The sequence below is a fragment of the Electrophorus electricus genome, chromosome 22 (assembly GCF_041902795.1).
Source record: "Electrophorus electricus isolate QZ-2024a chromosome 22, ASM4190279v1, whole genome shotgun sequence".
Lineage (NCBI taxonomy): Eukaryota > Metazoa > Chordata > Actinopteri > Gymnotiformes > Gymnotidae > Electrophorus > Electrophorus electricus.
The window spans coordinates 163,615-180,154 of NC_137518.1; the positions used below are offsets into that span (position 1 = coordinate 163,615).

The following is a 16,540-nucleotide window of genomic DNA, read 5'->3' on the forward strand; positions in this document are numbered from 1 at the left end:
ACATTTTCCTTCATACATGTTTGGAGACATGGTTTCAAAAAGGAAACAGCAAGAGTGCTGTGATATACTTTGGCTTTGAAGCGAATAAGGATGGAAAGGCAAAGGACATGAACAAGCCAATATGTAAATGGAACTTCAGCACATCTCCGGCTAAAGCCCATTTTACACCAGAAGTGCCTCTGCAACACTTTTACACCGGACACAATGCACACAATAAAAACTATTCCTGCAGTGACAATCGGATTGTGTGTTAGCTTTATCTTAGCCTCGTCCTCGTGGTAACGATGATAAAATATCTGCTGACATCTCAGTAAAGATGACTGCATTTTACCTGCATGGTTTAATCTAAAATGGCTTTTGTTCTTTAATTGTTTTTTTGTCATATTTTTCCTTCAAAAAGTTACAAATACTGATGAATAGTAAAAAAAAAATGAGTTAAAGTCTAGACTTTTGTGGAGGTTTCCATTATTGTTGTTGAATAACCAGTTATGGGCTTAAGGGTACTAACACATCATATGTGGCCAAACATCTGAAGGAGCAGGTGACCTGTACAGAGAGCTCCAAGAGGCTAAGGACTGCTCCCGTTTTCAATATCACTGAAACATTTAACAAGGTGTCTCATTAAACTATCACTATCGTGATAAATGTTTATTATCCTATTCTTGGGCTAAGAGCCAAAAGGGATAACGATAGCTAAGATAACTTGAAGTTACCTTAAAGCATCCAATAATAGCCTCAGCATTTATTTGTGTCTGGGTGCTCATTAAAAATAAAAAATTTGTACTGCATTGCATTACATTTGTACTGCACTGCCCTACGTGGACTGCACATGCTCAGAAGGTTGTACACTTCCATTTGTTTGGAGGGAGGGGTGTGTATATATGGGGTGGGGAGCAATCCTGTGGCACAGAGGAAATCCACTTGTTTATGTTAATGTTTACTGTAGCTTGGAATCAGCTCATTACAATGCACAGCAATGCATAGCTTGTTATAATGTAAATATAGCACAAAGTTTACGGTCTTAAAAGCAAATGGAGCACATCTCTATCAACCTACAAACTTAAATATAAAGACTAAAACAATATTATACCTTCTTTTACATTCTAACAGTTGTATTTATCCTTTGTGTTAATAGCATTTGGTGAATTATTTATAAAATGGCTGCTAGCAACGCTCCACAGGGTCAACTGTAGGATACAGCACAAGAAAAGTGATGTCAAGTACAACAACACAGTGAAAATCAATTTCACTCTGTTGAAATGTATACTCAGCAACCAGATGGCATTGCTAATGAAAGCAATACCGTTCACTGCTAAAGACAACATTAACATAGCTACATGAGCAATATTAAACCAGTGAGCACACTAACTGGTCAGAGAGCCTGCTAAAAATGTCCAGATAAAGGCATTCACATGATATTGGCACTCCTATCTGTATGAGCTATTGTTACAACAGTGCAGGTCACTATATAAAGCTGCTATCACTATGCTTAGCCCAGACTTTAATAAGCTAGCTATTATAAGTACAGCTAGCTATTTCTGACATCAGTCCTGCAGCCTAAAAAGTATCACCACAATAATTTGTCATATTCATTTAATTAGAGATTAATGATTCAGTATTACAATATTACCCCCTGATTCAATATTACATTTATATTTGGTTGCTGATTTGATATAGGTTGTGAGTTTTAAAGCACTGGACTGTGTAATGATGAATGATGTGATATTTTTGGGGACTTTTTACACAGAAACCGTGCTTAGAAATGTTTCTTTAAGCTGTTCTGTGTCAGGTGGTGATTGGAGATCTAAAATTACTTGTCACGGGATGCACCCCCCCACGAGTCATGTCGTACGGCCTGCCGCATGCAGGGGGGTTCACTCGTGTTTGTAGCCACACCTCCGTGAAGGCACGCACCTGTACGGGGTTAAGTGTTAGTGTGTGTGTGTCTATTTAAACCCCCGTCAGTGTGTGCCTCACCGTTGGTCATTGTTTGTTTGTTTGCGTCTGAATGTAATACCCATAATCATATTTGTCTAGCCTGTGTTAAATGTTAAATGCTTTAGTGTTAAGTGTGTCGTGTGTACATCGTTAATGTTACTTGTGAGTGCCACCATCGTCTATGTTTTTGTGTCATTAAATGTTTCACTCCGTCGAGAGAGTCTGTGCGTCCTGCTCCACACCCTTCGGCACTCGTTACATTACTAAGAATCTTACTGCTCAAGAATAGTGATTTGTCACTAAATCAGTTTTTTCCACACCCCTACACCATTTTTGGGGTAACATTATACCAATATATATATATATATATATATATATATATATATATATATATATATATATATATATATAATTTAATTATAAAAAAAAGTATATCAGTACATTTAGCTAGTTAGCTGAGGCTGTGAGCCGGCAGCATAATAATGGTAAGGGTTTATGTCTTTACATTGTCTAACAGTAAAAAATAATTTTATCCAAGTTACCTATCTATAAATTAGCTGCTTTGCTCATCCTTCATTAACCTGAAATGTGTAATATCTGCACCACACCCTCCTCTTGATCCTGCTTCCATAAGACAGCATGTATGTCCATCTGGTTGATCTTCGGTCTTCATGACTGTTGGCGGGGGGGGGACACCTGGGACTGGCAGGTACTGAACCATAACTCAAAGTGTCAGTAGTCACCTGGGACTGGCAGGTACTGAACCGTAACTCAAAGTGTCAGTAGTCACCTGGGACTGGCAGGTACTGAACCGTAACTCAAAGTGTCAGTAGTTCTAAAGCACTAAAGCAATAAATCTGAAACTGAAAACATCATTTGGAGCTTCAAAACACTTGGGGATTAAGCCCTGAAGACCTCCCCCAATACCTTCAAACACACCCATTTCCTGGACATGCATTAAACCTACTGAACCAAATCTGAGTACCAATACAGTTTTCTTTTTTTAAATCTAGACCTCTGATTCATCTGGGTCTGGGAATCTAGCCAGTGGAAAAGTAACACAGTAGTCTTCAATCGTCACTGAGAAGCAGCAGTAGGGTCTAAGTTACCCACACACCCTGAATTTATTCTTGCTACTGTCACTTTCCTCTTTGTTTCTTTGGCTTGTGCTGGCAACTGATGAAAGCACATATGAACACTGATTAGGCCAAATGTTTTGTTAATGTGTATGCCCTTAACAGTTTTACTGGTGATTCATTGAACACTATGGACAATTTGTCTTTCCACAGTCTCATTTTTAGCTGCTCATTTCCACCTGTATGAGAGGGAAAGGTTAGGGTTACCTGTGCCTGATCCAAGGTACAGACAGTTAGCCATTAGCTACTTTAGCTAGTGGTAAGTTAACAAAATTCAAGCACACATAACTTGTAACGAAACAACAGCTTGCCCAATATCACCTTGAAAATTGTCTGTATTAAGTAAATATGGGAAGAGAATGTGTCCCTTTTGCTTAGACTTAAAGCTAACCTGCAAGTGCATTCTATTGCTACATTTACTACATTTACCTTGAAGTCTGCCAGTTTATAAATGTATGTGTACACTGGTGGTAGTGTGCATATAACCATTTTTAAACCTGTGCCCAACACAATATTAACATTTCCTCTGGCAGTAAGGTCCAACTTTGTTATTCTATGTAATTCTATTTAGACTGGCTATTTAGACTAGACTAAAAAAAGCCTCTTGTCTAGAAGAATGGATCTGTACATTCTGTACATTGTGTACATATATATACACACACAACCATATACATTGTACATTGTGTATATATTAATAATATACATATATTGTACATACATTGTTAATATATTTTGTGTGTATATATATATATATATATATATATATATATATATATATATATATATATAATAATAATTTATTTTTTTATTTTTTTCTCTATGCATCCCGGTTTTTGTTTTTCCTCAGTTTGGACAGAGCACTCTCAACCATTTCACTGCGAGTTATACTGTGTATGACAGAATTAAAAAAACTAAATTATCAAGGCAGATTTTAGGTAATGTTAGAACAAAACCCCTTTTGCTTTATCTGTCTTTGCACTTCAATCTACACAAGGGTCAGTCAAAAGGAACAAATCATTCATCACTACAAAGCACAAGCATCACATTGACTTACGGCTGACAGAGCTTGACCAAGTCCTGGTCAGTGGTTCCTGGGTGGAGGCCTCGAATATAGAGATTCGTTTTGCTCAGCTGTTCTCCACCCGCTGCACTACTGGCACTGCTGCTGTTGGTGTTGGGACTCGGGGGAGCCATCTGGTGGCTGGAGGACACATATGCCTGCTGCAAAACACAAAGAAAACCCATATAAGGTCAGGAAGTGGATAAAAACATTTCATTTCTCATCATTATTACCATAATAATAATCAAGTATCTCCCACATCAATGCATTCATACTTATCTAACAAACCAGCTTCCTCTAAGGTTACTTGTATAGAATTTTAGTATCTGTACATACCAAATCACCTATATTATTATTTATTGAAGCATGAATTGTGTCATTAAATCACTGAAAAAAATAATAAAACCAATCAATTCAATCAGCCAGTAAAAGAACTGTCAAACAAGAGCTGTCAAACCTCTAACTGTATGTATTTTTTTTCAAAGTAATTATCTCAAAGTAGTCTTCTAGAGTTCTGATTATATAGACATAATTAACAATAGAGTCTTTAAAATTAGAATGAAGCTGCATTACTGGACTGTATTCATCCTGCACTGTAAACAGTGAAAGCTGGTGATTGTAATCAGAAAAGGCTTGTTGCTGTAAACAGTGAAACCTGAACTATAAACAGTAAATCCTGGTGATTGTAAACACTGAAAGCATGTGATTATAAACAGTGAAACCTGGACTGTATATAGTGAAAGCTGATGACTGTAAACATGTAAACATAAAGCTGGTATGAAATTTAAATAACTCTCTGTGGTAAGGGTTATACTACGAAATACCAGAAAGGGGCTATATGGAGCTGTATGGAGCTTTGCTATCATTAATACCACCCAAAGCTCTTAGAATCAACTCCACCCCACTTCCTCGCTTCAATGGTTCAGTCCATTGTCTTTGTTTTCTAATAATAACACTGTACAACCTTCAAGCATGCATAATAGAGAAACCTCATTGAAATGTAAAGAAATATTCCAGGGTTATTTGTCAGCTGTTTGGTGGCAGTGTGAATCATTGCTGCACAATGGGAAATGAAGGGATACACAGTCCTAAGTACCAAAGCACTCTCTGACAACCCACCCACTAACACCACCACATACACCATGCATCAAATAGGTTACGTCAAGATACATATCACAGTGAAGTTATACTCACACTTAAGTACCATTTATTTCTCTAAAGTAGAACCAATTTTATCCTATACGTGATAGTAAATTACTTTCAAAGATCCTTCCTTTAAATGTCTTTATATAAAGAGTCCAAATATACGGACAATTTGTTGCAGGCTTTTTTTCTGGGAAACATTTTCAGAAGCCACTCCTGAAGCTTTCACGAATGCATCAAAGCATAAAGCACTTTGAGACTCTGGTGTTGTATTGCATCTTTAGCACTCTTAATATCCAAGCCATCCTTAGTGACTTCTAATCACATGCACACTAGTTTTTCACTCCATCGTTGAACACTTGGATGAGAGAAACACTTATTTCAGACACATGGTAAGCATACCATAACAATTAAAATCTGCTGGTAAGGTGTGAACATCCCCTGTTGGAAGATGATAGAATCCCCAGGAACTTACAGATTTACATGTGGTTTTGTGGCAAGGACGGAATCCGGGGTTTGCAACACCGTCACAAGGGATGACTCCAGGTAAGTTCAACATGCTCAATTTATTAATATAAAGGTGAAAATAAACTGAAAAGGAAAATAAACATGTTTAGTAAGCATTAGTAAGCAGTCTTAACTATAACCACGGTATTTAACTTCAGTGCCATTCCAAAATCAGGTTGATAGTAGGACATCTGCAGACAATCAATAAAGGAGAGCACTCTCTCTACCTCCCTTAAATATAGCAAGCCCCACCCATGGTCTTGTTTTGGTTCTTTCTGAACCTTTCCACCCTTACATCCCATCTTGCATCCTTTAGGTCCTCAGGCAGCAGACCACTTGTGGTGCCACACACCAGGCTGTGTAATTGGATGGCAGGTCTTTCAGTGCCAAAGGCCTAAATATTACCCCAATGTCTCTATTTCTGCTTTCAAACCTAAGTTGATCCTATTCATGTAGAGTTATTCATCTCCTTCTTTCAAAAGCTTCCTTCCCTTTTTTTTTATAAAGTATTTATTTTTCTAGAACGTACGTTTTAAAGAGACCTTGGATGTCAGAAGGATGCTATGTGAATAAAACATGAAAAATATTTTTAAGAATGGAAAATAAGAACAAACAAGTTATGTACTATGTAGTGTTTATTTGCAAAATAAATGAATGAATGAATGAATGAATAAATAAAATTTGCCATTATTGAAATATTGATAGCAATGTGGAGAGTACCTTTCTAGCGTCTGATATGCACCTGATGCTCAGTGGGCTAGAAGGGTGAAGATGAGAAGGTGTTGACTATGCATCTGAGATTCCCACTACCATTGTACAGATGGCCAATAACAGACTGCCACATCCTCATCATGTTAGTGCTCAGCAGACTGAAAATGTTGGAGTATAATGAGTAATCTTCTGGTTAAACATGCCGAAATGGTGAGGTTAACCTTAACACTGACCCTAACCATAAGAATGACGTTGACCCTCTCTCATTAGTTTTTTTAACACCAGCAAAAATCACACTTTCAGTAACAAAAGCACAGATTAAAAAATCTATTTAAATTATAATGGATTGATGAAGAGATGTCTACAAGATCCAGATCCTTATATTCCAAACTGGCTGCTTGTTTTTGTTTCAGCCTTCCCTCTCTCCATGTGTGGAAATGGGTATGTGCAGGATAAACAGAAAAATCATTTACTGTAACGTGGAGGTTAAAGCAGGATGCGGGGACAAGTGGCAGACACAAGAATATACGTTTATTTTCACACATAACATATAACACTTAGCACGCAGGCTAATGGGGTTAAACACCGACAACACAAACGCGTAAAATGATAGACTTTTATTCACGTATGCTAATGACACAATGAGGAGCAGGTGTGAGACACAGGGGGGCGTGGCCACTTTGACAAACACACACACACACACACACGGAGGCGTTTGGGGGGAGGGGCTGTACCGTGACAGAGCCCCTCCCCAACAGCGTGACTCCCAGCACGCCAGCCTATTGGGCCGCGGCCCCCAACGGTGAGGCCAGAGGACCGAACGACCAGACACGGGCCAGCGCAAGCAAGACAGAGGGGGAAGGACAGGCACCAAGACGACAACAGACACAAGACACAGGGACGGACACGCTAACAGGCACAGGGACGGACACGCTAACAGGCACAGGGACGGACACCAAAGGGGACAAAACGACTGGTACAAACAACGTGACGGGGACAGACAGTGACTGGGACGGGTACAACATTATTTAACAAAGCTATTATATTAAGAATATTATACATGAAAAGCTATGAATATTAGAAGCACACAGCAAATTCGGGTTTTAAAACCTTTTATTTTTTGTAAGGAACGTTTCTTGACTAAAGGGAACACATTTTTCTCTTTGTGACAAAGTTCTCAATTTAAGCAAGGCTTCTGCATAGCCTCAGCAAATTCTTCATTTCTAAAACAAATATTTATAATCATGATTACTCAGCATTTGTATAAAAACAAGTACAACTGCCCAATTCAAATTTAATGTATTTGCAGAGGCAATAAAAAATGAAGAAAATGTACTGTTTAACCCATATAGTTCTTATATTGGATTTTAACTCCCAAGAACATAATGAATGAAAAATTTCTGATCAACAAAAAAGTCTTAAACTGTGATATTTACTATGACAAGTAATGTGATGTAGCATTGCTTGCCTTTTGACCTGCACATATTAATGTTAGCATCATGAAAACAACTGACAAAGAGCAAAACATTAAGCAGATCGAATTTTGCTTTTCTACTTTAACCTTATAATAAGACTCCTTCTTTTTTGTTTCTGAGGGAACCTCCTGCTCCTTATTTAGGCTCTTAAAGAGGTTCAGGGAAGGATGAAATATCAAGTTAGGGCAGGTGATCAGACCTCTGGTGGACAATATATAAATCTCTTCCAAGACAGGTGGCGTAAGGTGTCAAGTGTCACTCTGCTAGTGTAGTGATGCCCTCAGCAGGGACGCACCAGAAAACAGGTCCAATCTCACTAAATACAAGTGCATCCAGAAGGCACAGTATCACAGTATTTATTTTGTATACTATTACAAGATCCAGCTAGTCTCTTTCAGGTGTACAAGGACGTTGCACATTCAAACGGCATTTAAGCCTGAAAGACATTTGAAGTGAGGAGTCGTCATTTCTTTATGATGGTAGCTCATGATGGAAAAACAATTTATATTTACACCGTTCACACTCACTGACAATGTCCAGAGTGCACAGTGGCGCACATTTTTACACACACACACACACACACACACACACACACACACACACACACACACACACACACACACAGGCAGAATCTTGCTTTCACATGCAGGCAAGATCTTATGATATTCTTAGATGAAGATTAAGCAAGGACAGGTCTCTAACAATCACAGCATGAATGTAGAATGATGTAGAATGAGTAAAGATCATGTGCATGTATTATGTACATGTAAAGGTGTAGCAGTGTATGATGCAGGACTATTGGTGATTCAATCAGAGTACTCAGTAACATGAAAACTTTGGCAGCCATCCAAATGTGCTTGAACATTTGAAAACCACATTAATCTGTAGCCAACTAACCCTAACCACTCTAATCAGTGGCTGTCGTTAATCTGTGGCTCACTAACCCTAACCTTAACCCTGTCATTGTAAAAAATGAATAAAAGGCCACAAGCATTATTTCTATTGCTTTTGATTTCCACTTCATTATTAGTTCTACTTGTTTCCACATTACTATTTCCACTTCAGATGTCCATTAAGTTGAACAGGATGAGGGAGAACTAAACTGACAACATGATCCTGGTGAAAAGTGCAGCAGTGGAGCAATTTCCCCAGCTATATCAGACAGTTCAACTTACCTTAACCCAGTTTCCCCAACTAAATCAGACTGTTCAAACCATACTAACCCAGTTTCCCCCACTATATCAAACAGTTCAATTTATCCTAACCCAATTTTCCCAACTAAATCATACAGTTCAAACTACCCTAACCCAGTTTCCCCAAATAATCACAGTTCAAACAACCCTAACCCTAATCCAGATTCCCTAACTAAGTCAGAGAATTCAAAATGGCTGTTTTCCCTCAATTTCACAGTTCAGTGAGCCGTCAGACCTGGAACCTCTCTGTGCAACACAATTATTGATTCACCAGCATACCTGTGAATGAATGAATAAGGCATTTCCTATAAAGTGCATCAATGGCTCCTCTGGTCTTATTTAAGACTGTGGATAGCAAAGAGCAGAGCGTTCAATTAAACATCTACACATCTCCATATATGTTCTTTAATCTGAGGAGACCATGAGGAACCCTATAGTTCGAAGATTTCCTGGATGTTCTTAAAGGACTTCTCTTTGACTTGTCTTTGCTGAACTTTGTAGACAACACCTACTCTGCAGCTGTTTCTAACTTGATAACAGATCTAAGAGGACAGAAACAGGCTCAAGTAAAGCCTACCTCTACCTCTAGCCCTAAATCTAACCATGGCTCTTCACTTCAAGGCCTCTCACTATTACAATCAAAAGTGTCATTAAAAATCATTTGAAAACAGCAATAAACAAGAAATAAAGAAAAGGGTGCCTATAGTAATATGTATAGGTCACATATAGTCGCACACGCAAAAATACATTGTTGGAAGAAAATGTAAATGAGCCCAAAAGAAAGCAGACAGAAGGACAAGCATGGAGACTCACTATTTGGGAAACTTCCAAACTGAAAGACAGACTGACACAGTGGCTGACAATCCTGCAACTTGATGATAGATGAAGAAAGCAGACAGAACATTTCTATAGCTATGCAAACCCATATCTGACCCACTTTGTACTGGTTTGACAGTGACAATAAATAGTGGCTTACTACACAGCATATAAGGCTCTGGAACGCAGACTAAAAGCCTGACTTGAGAGGGAAAAGGTGAGTTCTAGAACCAACTTTTTTGTTCCAAAATACTCATATGTCATTATGTACAGTATGGAAAAGTGATACCAAGGAAAGTGGATCCCCTCTGTGTTGGCAAACTACTGCTGGACACTGAAGAGGGACCTTCCTGAGGCCAAATATAGACAAAACTCACCTGTACATTTAGAAGTAAGTTTGCACATATCATAAGTGTAATAACAGCATTATTTCTGAATAAATATTATAGACATATAATATTTATTATATGTCTATAGAGTTTAAAGGCACTGTCACTTAAAAACCATACCTGATTAAAAATACTAAATATACTAAAAAAATACTAAAAACAGAATTAAATTTAGCATACAAAGTACATTGGTTCACCTATTTTAGTTGGTTGGCCAAAAAAATATTAAAATGTTGTTGCCCCATGCTATGGGTCATTCCTGTTAGAATCATGTGTTTTTATTGTTGTTTTGTTTTTAACGTGTGGGCACAATGCAGTTTAAAGCTACATATATTTGGAGGCAATCTAAAGTAAATCTAAAGTTAATCTAAAGCTTTAAACAGGAGCTGTACCTTTTCTTTGCTTGTTCTTATAATGCAAGAGGTTAAGCACGTAGGATCATAGCTTCTTATAACTGGGTAGCTAAAATTGATCAGTGTAAGTCTTAGAGTTCACATGGGGCGCATAAAATCTCTAGACATCCACATAAGTGTCCCCACCCCCTGATGTCCCCTGCTATAGCCCACCACACCTCCACCCTAGCCAACTGCTTCTCCATTGCTTTTAACAGACGTTCTCTTGCGGGATGGGTCTCGGACACATGCACATTATTGGAAGAAGAATAGGACCTCTAGAAAGTTAGACTAGACATGAATTTAATTTTGTATTTATTTTTCTCTTTAAGATGTTATTATTAAGGTGTCTGTTGTCAACAAGAGGAGGATGCCCCCCCCCCCCCCCCCTTTGAGTGTCGGTTCCTCTCAAGGTTTCTTCCTCAGGCTCTGGGGAGTTTTTCCTTGCCACTGCTGCCCTTGGCTTGCTCACTGGGGGCTTGGACTTGGACATTTGTAAAGCTGCTTTGTGACAACATCTATTGTAAAAAGTGCTATATAAATACATTTGGATTTTGATAATTTGTATAAGTGCTATAAAGGGTTCAGAAATGGAAACAGATCATAGAAAGAAAACAAAACCCATCTAAACCATGCTCATCTCTGTCACATACATCACTTCCCAGCTTCAGTCTAGATTATTTGGTTTATTTTTGGTATGAAGAGGGACCCCGTGCTGATGACTGCAACGCAAGATCACTGCAGTAGAGCAAAGGATCATAGGACTTCCCTCTTTTTTCCTCCCAATGTCAATGTGTGATATTATGCCAGAGAGCTATTTTTGCGAACCTTGCCACATTCCTGCTGGATGACGGGCGACATCAGGATCTAGTACAGACTTGCTCCGTCCCTCACGTCCCTTCTCTGTCATTTCTATGTAACTTCTGCCTTCAGCCTGTGCTCGCTAGGTTGCTGTTCAGAGTACAGAAAAGTCAAATGTGGTATTGTTTGCTGTCTATTGGTAATGAGTGAAATAACTGTACAACATGCTGCCAAGAACTGCAGCTATGACAAGTGTTCTATGAGAGTATTCGGACAAAACACTCTTCGGACAGAACACTCAGAGACTCGCGCTCTTCACACTCGTACAAACATTCACAAAGACCTGGCCAGAATGATATTTGTCATTAGTCTATGATTAGTCCGAGCCATTAGTCTAAAATACCAAATAGCCACACACTTTAATTTGCTGAATCAAAAAGAAACATTTACAAGTGACCAAACAAGATCCATCCTCTAACAGTAATACTAGAATGCATAGAAAGAGAGAGACAGAGACTTAAACATGAATGAACTAGCACTAATGATAGTTCCACTATTAAACCATGAGTTTCAAGTGGCAGAAAGGGTTCTTTCCAAAACCAAACTAGTAAAGAAAACAATAGTACTGTAGACTGCTGGGTGCACAAGCAGTGCCATAGTGGGAAACCCATAAATACATGAAGAATGAAATTAGGTACAGCAAATAAAACAATCATGTCAGAGAAATTGGAAATTAATATTTCTCTATATTCAAGTACCTCATTACTTTTTGCATCAGTAAATTAAAAATCACACATTTTACTATCTTTCTTGGATTCTCAGGAAGGCTACAAAACAATATTTTCTTTAGGTTATAGAGCCTAAGCTATCTTTAACATGGCACAGCAGTTAGGGAATTATAGCCAGGATGTCTGGGAAGTGTAGTATTAAGTAACGTCATTTTGAAGGCAATGTGGTAACCCAAAACCCTGTGCCATCTGGTTCTACAATCGCCACCCGCTCACAAAGGGCCTTTTTTCATCCATCACCCTTCATTTATTTTGTGTTCGTGCCTTTGTTTATCCTCATGGCCCAGGTACAGAAACTAGGCAGCAGGTCAAAAGGAAGGAGAGAAAAGAGAGATGGCAACAGAGATATGTCCGGAATTCTCCACATGTGCACTTGACCTCTAGATGAACTCCACACCACAGCCAAACTTTACACCGCCATGGAGGATACTTTTTCAGTGCCATTAATGTAAAAATGTAGCTTTGGATATTTGGTCAAGGACACCCCTTTTCTCTAGCAAAGAGAGATGTAATATCATATTATAACATCCTCTTCAGTGTTCATCTCTTGAAAATATTTAGGTACACAGCGTGAGCAATACCATCATCGCAGACATAATCACGTCTTCTATTTCTGTGATCAGTGTTCTAGGTTTTACATTGTTCTAGGATTTTCTCTTTGTGAAGCATAACACAGCCCTATCACTCCTTCTGTAGTTTTATACGTCCAGTAATGGTTTAAAGCTGCAAGCCAATCTTTTTGACAATGGTAATGTGATGCAACATATAACTGATACATTTATGGATTGCTGATTCTTCAGATCAGCCTCTATAAATCATGAGGGCTAACAGATGAACGCTCTATGTGTGCCCTGTGTGTCACTGTGAACCCCGTCACATGTCGGGTTGTGGCAGCTGGGTTGGAATGAGCAGGTTTCGGTTTGTTTTTCATGCACACAGGGGACCATACTTCATCAGAATCATTCTGTGAATAATAGCACTGCTAGAGTATTATAGGTGTTAAACATATACTCAGTATAGAGACAGGTAAATACTACAAACGTAATCTCAAAAAAACTACAAGAATAATTTAAATTCTTCATTCTTATATATGCCATGTTTTAACATAATAGTTACATTTTTATTCTGGTCAGTAATATTAACCTGGTAACACTGTGGTGAGGTTCCTATATAAACTACTTTTTCAGATTTTAACCTGTGTTGACATGCATACCACACTCATAGCTCCATTATCACTTATGGAGTGAGGTTTTTAGTGTCATGGGCAAGTTGTATATAGCAAGATTGATAAGTGCAACAGTATTTTCTTTTGCTATATAATCAATATTATTGAAATAGTTCATCTTGGTCTCCTTTTACTTATATTGGATAACTTAAGCAGACACATAGTATACATGGATGGACTTCCAAAATTTTACAATCAAATATAGTATACTTTCTTTGAAAACATCCTGTTTGTGGCTTTAGGTTGTTAGTGAATTATTTGGTCATTGCTCATATCAACTTAAAAACATGTAACTATATGATTTAAAGAAATGATAATATATTAATATATTGACAATTATGAAATCATAAGGGAGACCATGTTTAAAGCTTGTTATTTAAAAACCAGGAAGCCAGTGATCACCACCACAGTTGGTAAGAAACAGGGTGGGAGAAAAATTACACTCAGCTTTCCACAAGTTACATTAACCGCTTCCTAAACAGTTCTTCATTATTTTGTAAAATCTAAATAAATAAAATAACTATAGTGCTTGATTAGATGGCTGTTATTGTCTGCTGTCTAATTCTTTCAGCTAGGCTTCCATTGGTGTTTTAAGGCCTTCCTGTTATGGGGAAATTAACAGCACATCAGAGCCTCAGAATCCAGCCCTTTTTACTGAGTGATGAATGTTTGTTCTTGAGAAAAACTAGCAGTACAATTCACTGGCGTTTTGATTTTAACAGAATAGGAATATAATATCAGTGTAAAATAATAAATAAAATGAGCTCTGAATTACACCCTCAGCCTATTGCTTTAAAAGTACAAAGTTGGCTTCGGATTTCGTACGACTAATAAAAATGTCCATACAGCTGTCAGATAAGTTTCACGTAAAGACTTCTACGAGATTAACTTTCCTTACACAAATAGCTTTGGCTGTGCAGAGAAATAAATGACTGTAACCACCGTTTCCAGAGAAGCTTTATTTACCCATGACGTTCAAAAGCCTCGTTAGTCCTGGACAGTTGCGTGATTAAGGACGGACACATTTTAATCCATCGTACACACTCCTGCAGCCCAAACCAACACGTCAAAACAATACGGATCGCAGATGTTAAGACAATCAGTTTGGTCATGCACTGATGCGCAAAGGTTTTTACATATTTAAACAGCACCTATATTTACAAAAAAACTAAAATGTTCATTTTCATTGGTCCTACTTTAAATCTTCTCAATCACAGCATTTATTATACTCTCGACCAACATTCACAACGAACTCTCGAGTGTAACTTTGTCTTCGCTACAGATGTGTCACGGATGTGTAAGGACGGACATTTCGAAACTAAGTGTTCGTGAGTCATGATCTCAGATATACATTTTAGCCTCGAAATGTGTGGCACAACTCACATCCTGCATTATGTAAATCGTGTAAAGCAGGCGTGAACAGTGCCGCAAAAAAGGTAGAAATGAGGACAATACAGAGCCATCGTAACACCTCCGGATTTAGTCGAACGCTAGCGCAGCCCGTTTCCTCATGTTGCCACAGAGGCAGCGCCGACACAGTGTGCTCTTTCAAGGGGTGGGGCAATCTGCCCTCGCAGAAAAGTCTGCCAAACTCGGCGGATTCCAGTAATATAAAAATGATTCGGGCGATCCAATTTATGGTTGTCTTTACCGCCCTAAATTTGAGTAAAGGTAACTTTATAATAACTAATAGAACATCTCTATCTTCTACTTCACCTTCCTTTCTACTATATCCGAGGTGCAGAAACGCGCACGCACACTCTCTCTCTCTCCCCCCCCTCTCTCTCTCTCTCTCTCTCACACACACACACACTCTCTCTCTCTCTCTCTCTCTCTCTCTCTCTCTCTCTCTCTCTCTCTCTCACGTCGTTTTCCAGCGTTCCTAGCAAAGTTTCTGCCTTCCAATGCCTCTTTGTCGAGTCCAACAACACAAGCGCTCTTAAAACTTAAGGCCTTTGAGAGGGTTGTTGCTGATAAATCCAACCTACAGAGAAACGGTGACTTTTTACACACATAACGAGATAGATGAAGAAGAACACAGGAGGTTTGTTCAGGAAAGCTCAACTTCTCCGTTTTTGAACGCTTCGCCCTCAAGGACACTGCAGCTTATTGTCAAGCATAAAATTGGTTTCTATCGCGAAAGATAAGAAAACGCTCATATGGGCAACCCCGTCCGGTGTAAGTTAAAAGCTCGCATTAGCATTACCTTTTTACTGTTTCTGCTGTTGTATCCGTTGTATGGATTGATTCCTGTCCTTGGCGGTACGGAGAGGAGCATTTTCTCAACGCTATGTCCGGAGCGGCGAGTAGTGCCAAGGCTGCCAGCTGACGTCAGCTGGGGAAGTTAAGCTTGGACCCGAGGGGAGCGAGTCGAGTCCCGCCGCCCGAACTGCTGCTTGCGTTGAGTCGCTTTAGCTCCTCTGGATCCTAGCGCCGACGATTACAGTCTTTACACAACCTAGAAACGAGCAGTTTATGAATTTCCATTGTAAAATAAACAATACGTGTGCGCATCTTTCCAATATTGAAAACTGAAGCTTGAGTCTGATGTAACAAACAAAACAATCATGTCTTACCCAGATGTATCATTCTTTTTGAAATGCTTAACCACATCTAGTGGTCATTATTTTAAATAAGTATGGTATACAGTTTTAAAAATGGTAAGTATGCAATAGCCAACAGACTAAACCGAGCGCGGTTTGGGCACGAACATTCGACCTAATACTTAATTCATGCTCTTATATTTCTTCTTGTGTTTAAATCTGACATTCTTACTTCGAATATTTTAATTTTCAGTGAGAAGAATTTAGATTTTTTTTAAGAATAAAATTGAAGTCTATAGTCTATTGTAATCTATTATAATCTAAGATAATAAAATTTGACTATCATGCTTCAATTTAATTGTTATTAAATTGTTATTAAGCTTTTATTATCTATTTCTTTTATCAAGGGTTAGGATTAGGGTC

The 16,540-nt window shown here is 38.4% G+C and overlaps 1 protein-coding gene across 6 annotated transcripts in view; it reads right to left on the reverse strand.

The window, feature by feature from the left end:
* The window catches only part of LOC113582002 (RNA-binding motif, single-stranded-interacting protein 2-like), a 39,616-nt gene extending 23,364 nt beyond the window's left edge, over nt 1-16,252 (reverse strand). For 2 of the 6 annotated variants that reach the window (XM_081705241.1, XM_081705240.1), the window contains exons 1-3: nt 15,781-16,252; nt 5,753-5,868; nt 4,129-4,295 (exon numbers count right to left, since the gene is read on the reverse strand). In XM_081705241.1, coding sequence (XP_081561367.1) covers nt 4,129-4,295; nt 5,753-5,836 — 251 coding nt within the window. In that variant the 5' untranslated portion in view covers nt 5,837-5,868; nt 15,781-16,252. The remainder of the gene's footprint in view (nt 1-4,128; nt 4,296-5,752; nt 5,869-15,780) is intronic. The other 4 variants (XM_081705237.1, XM_081705239.1, XM_081705238.1 and 1 more) reach the window with 4 other exon arrangements.
* Nucleotides 16,253-16,540: the final 288 nt, after the last annotated feature.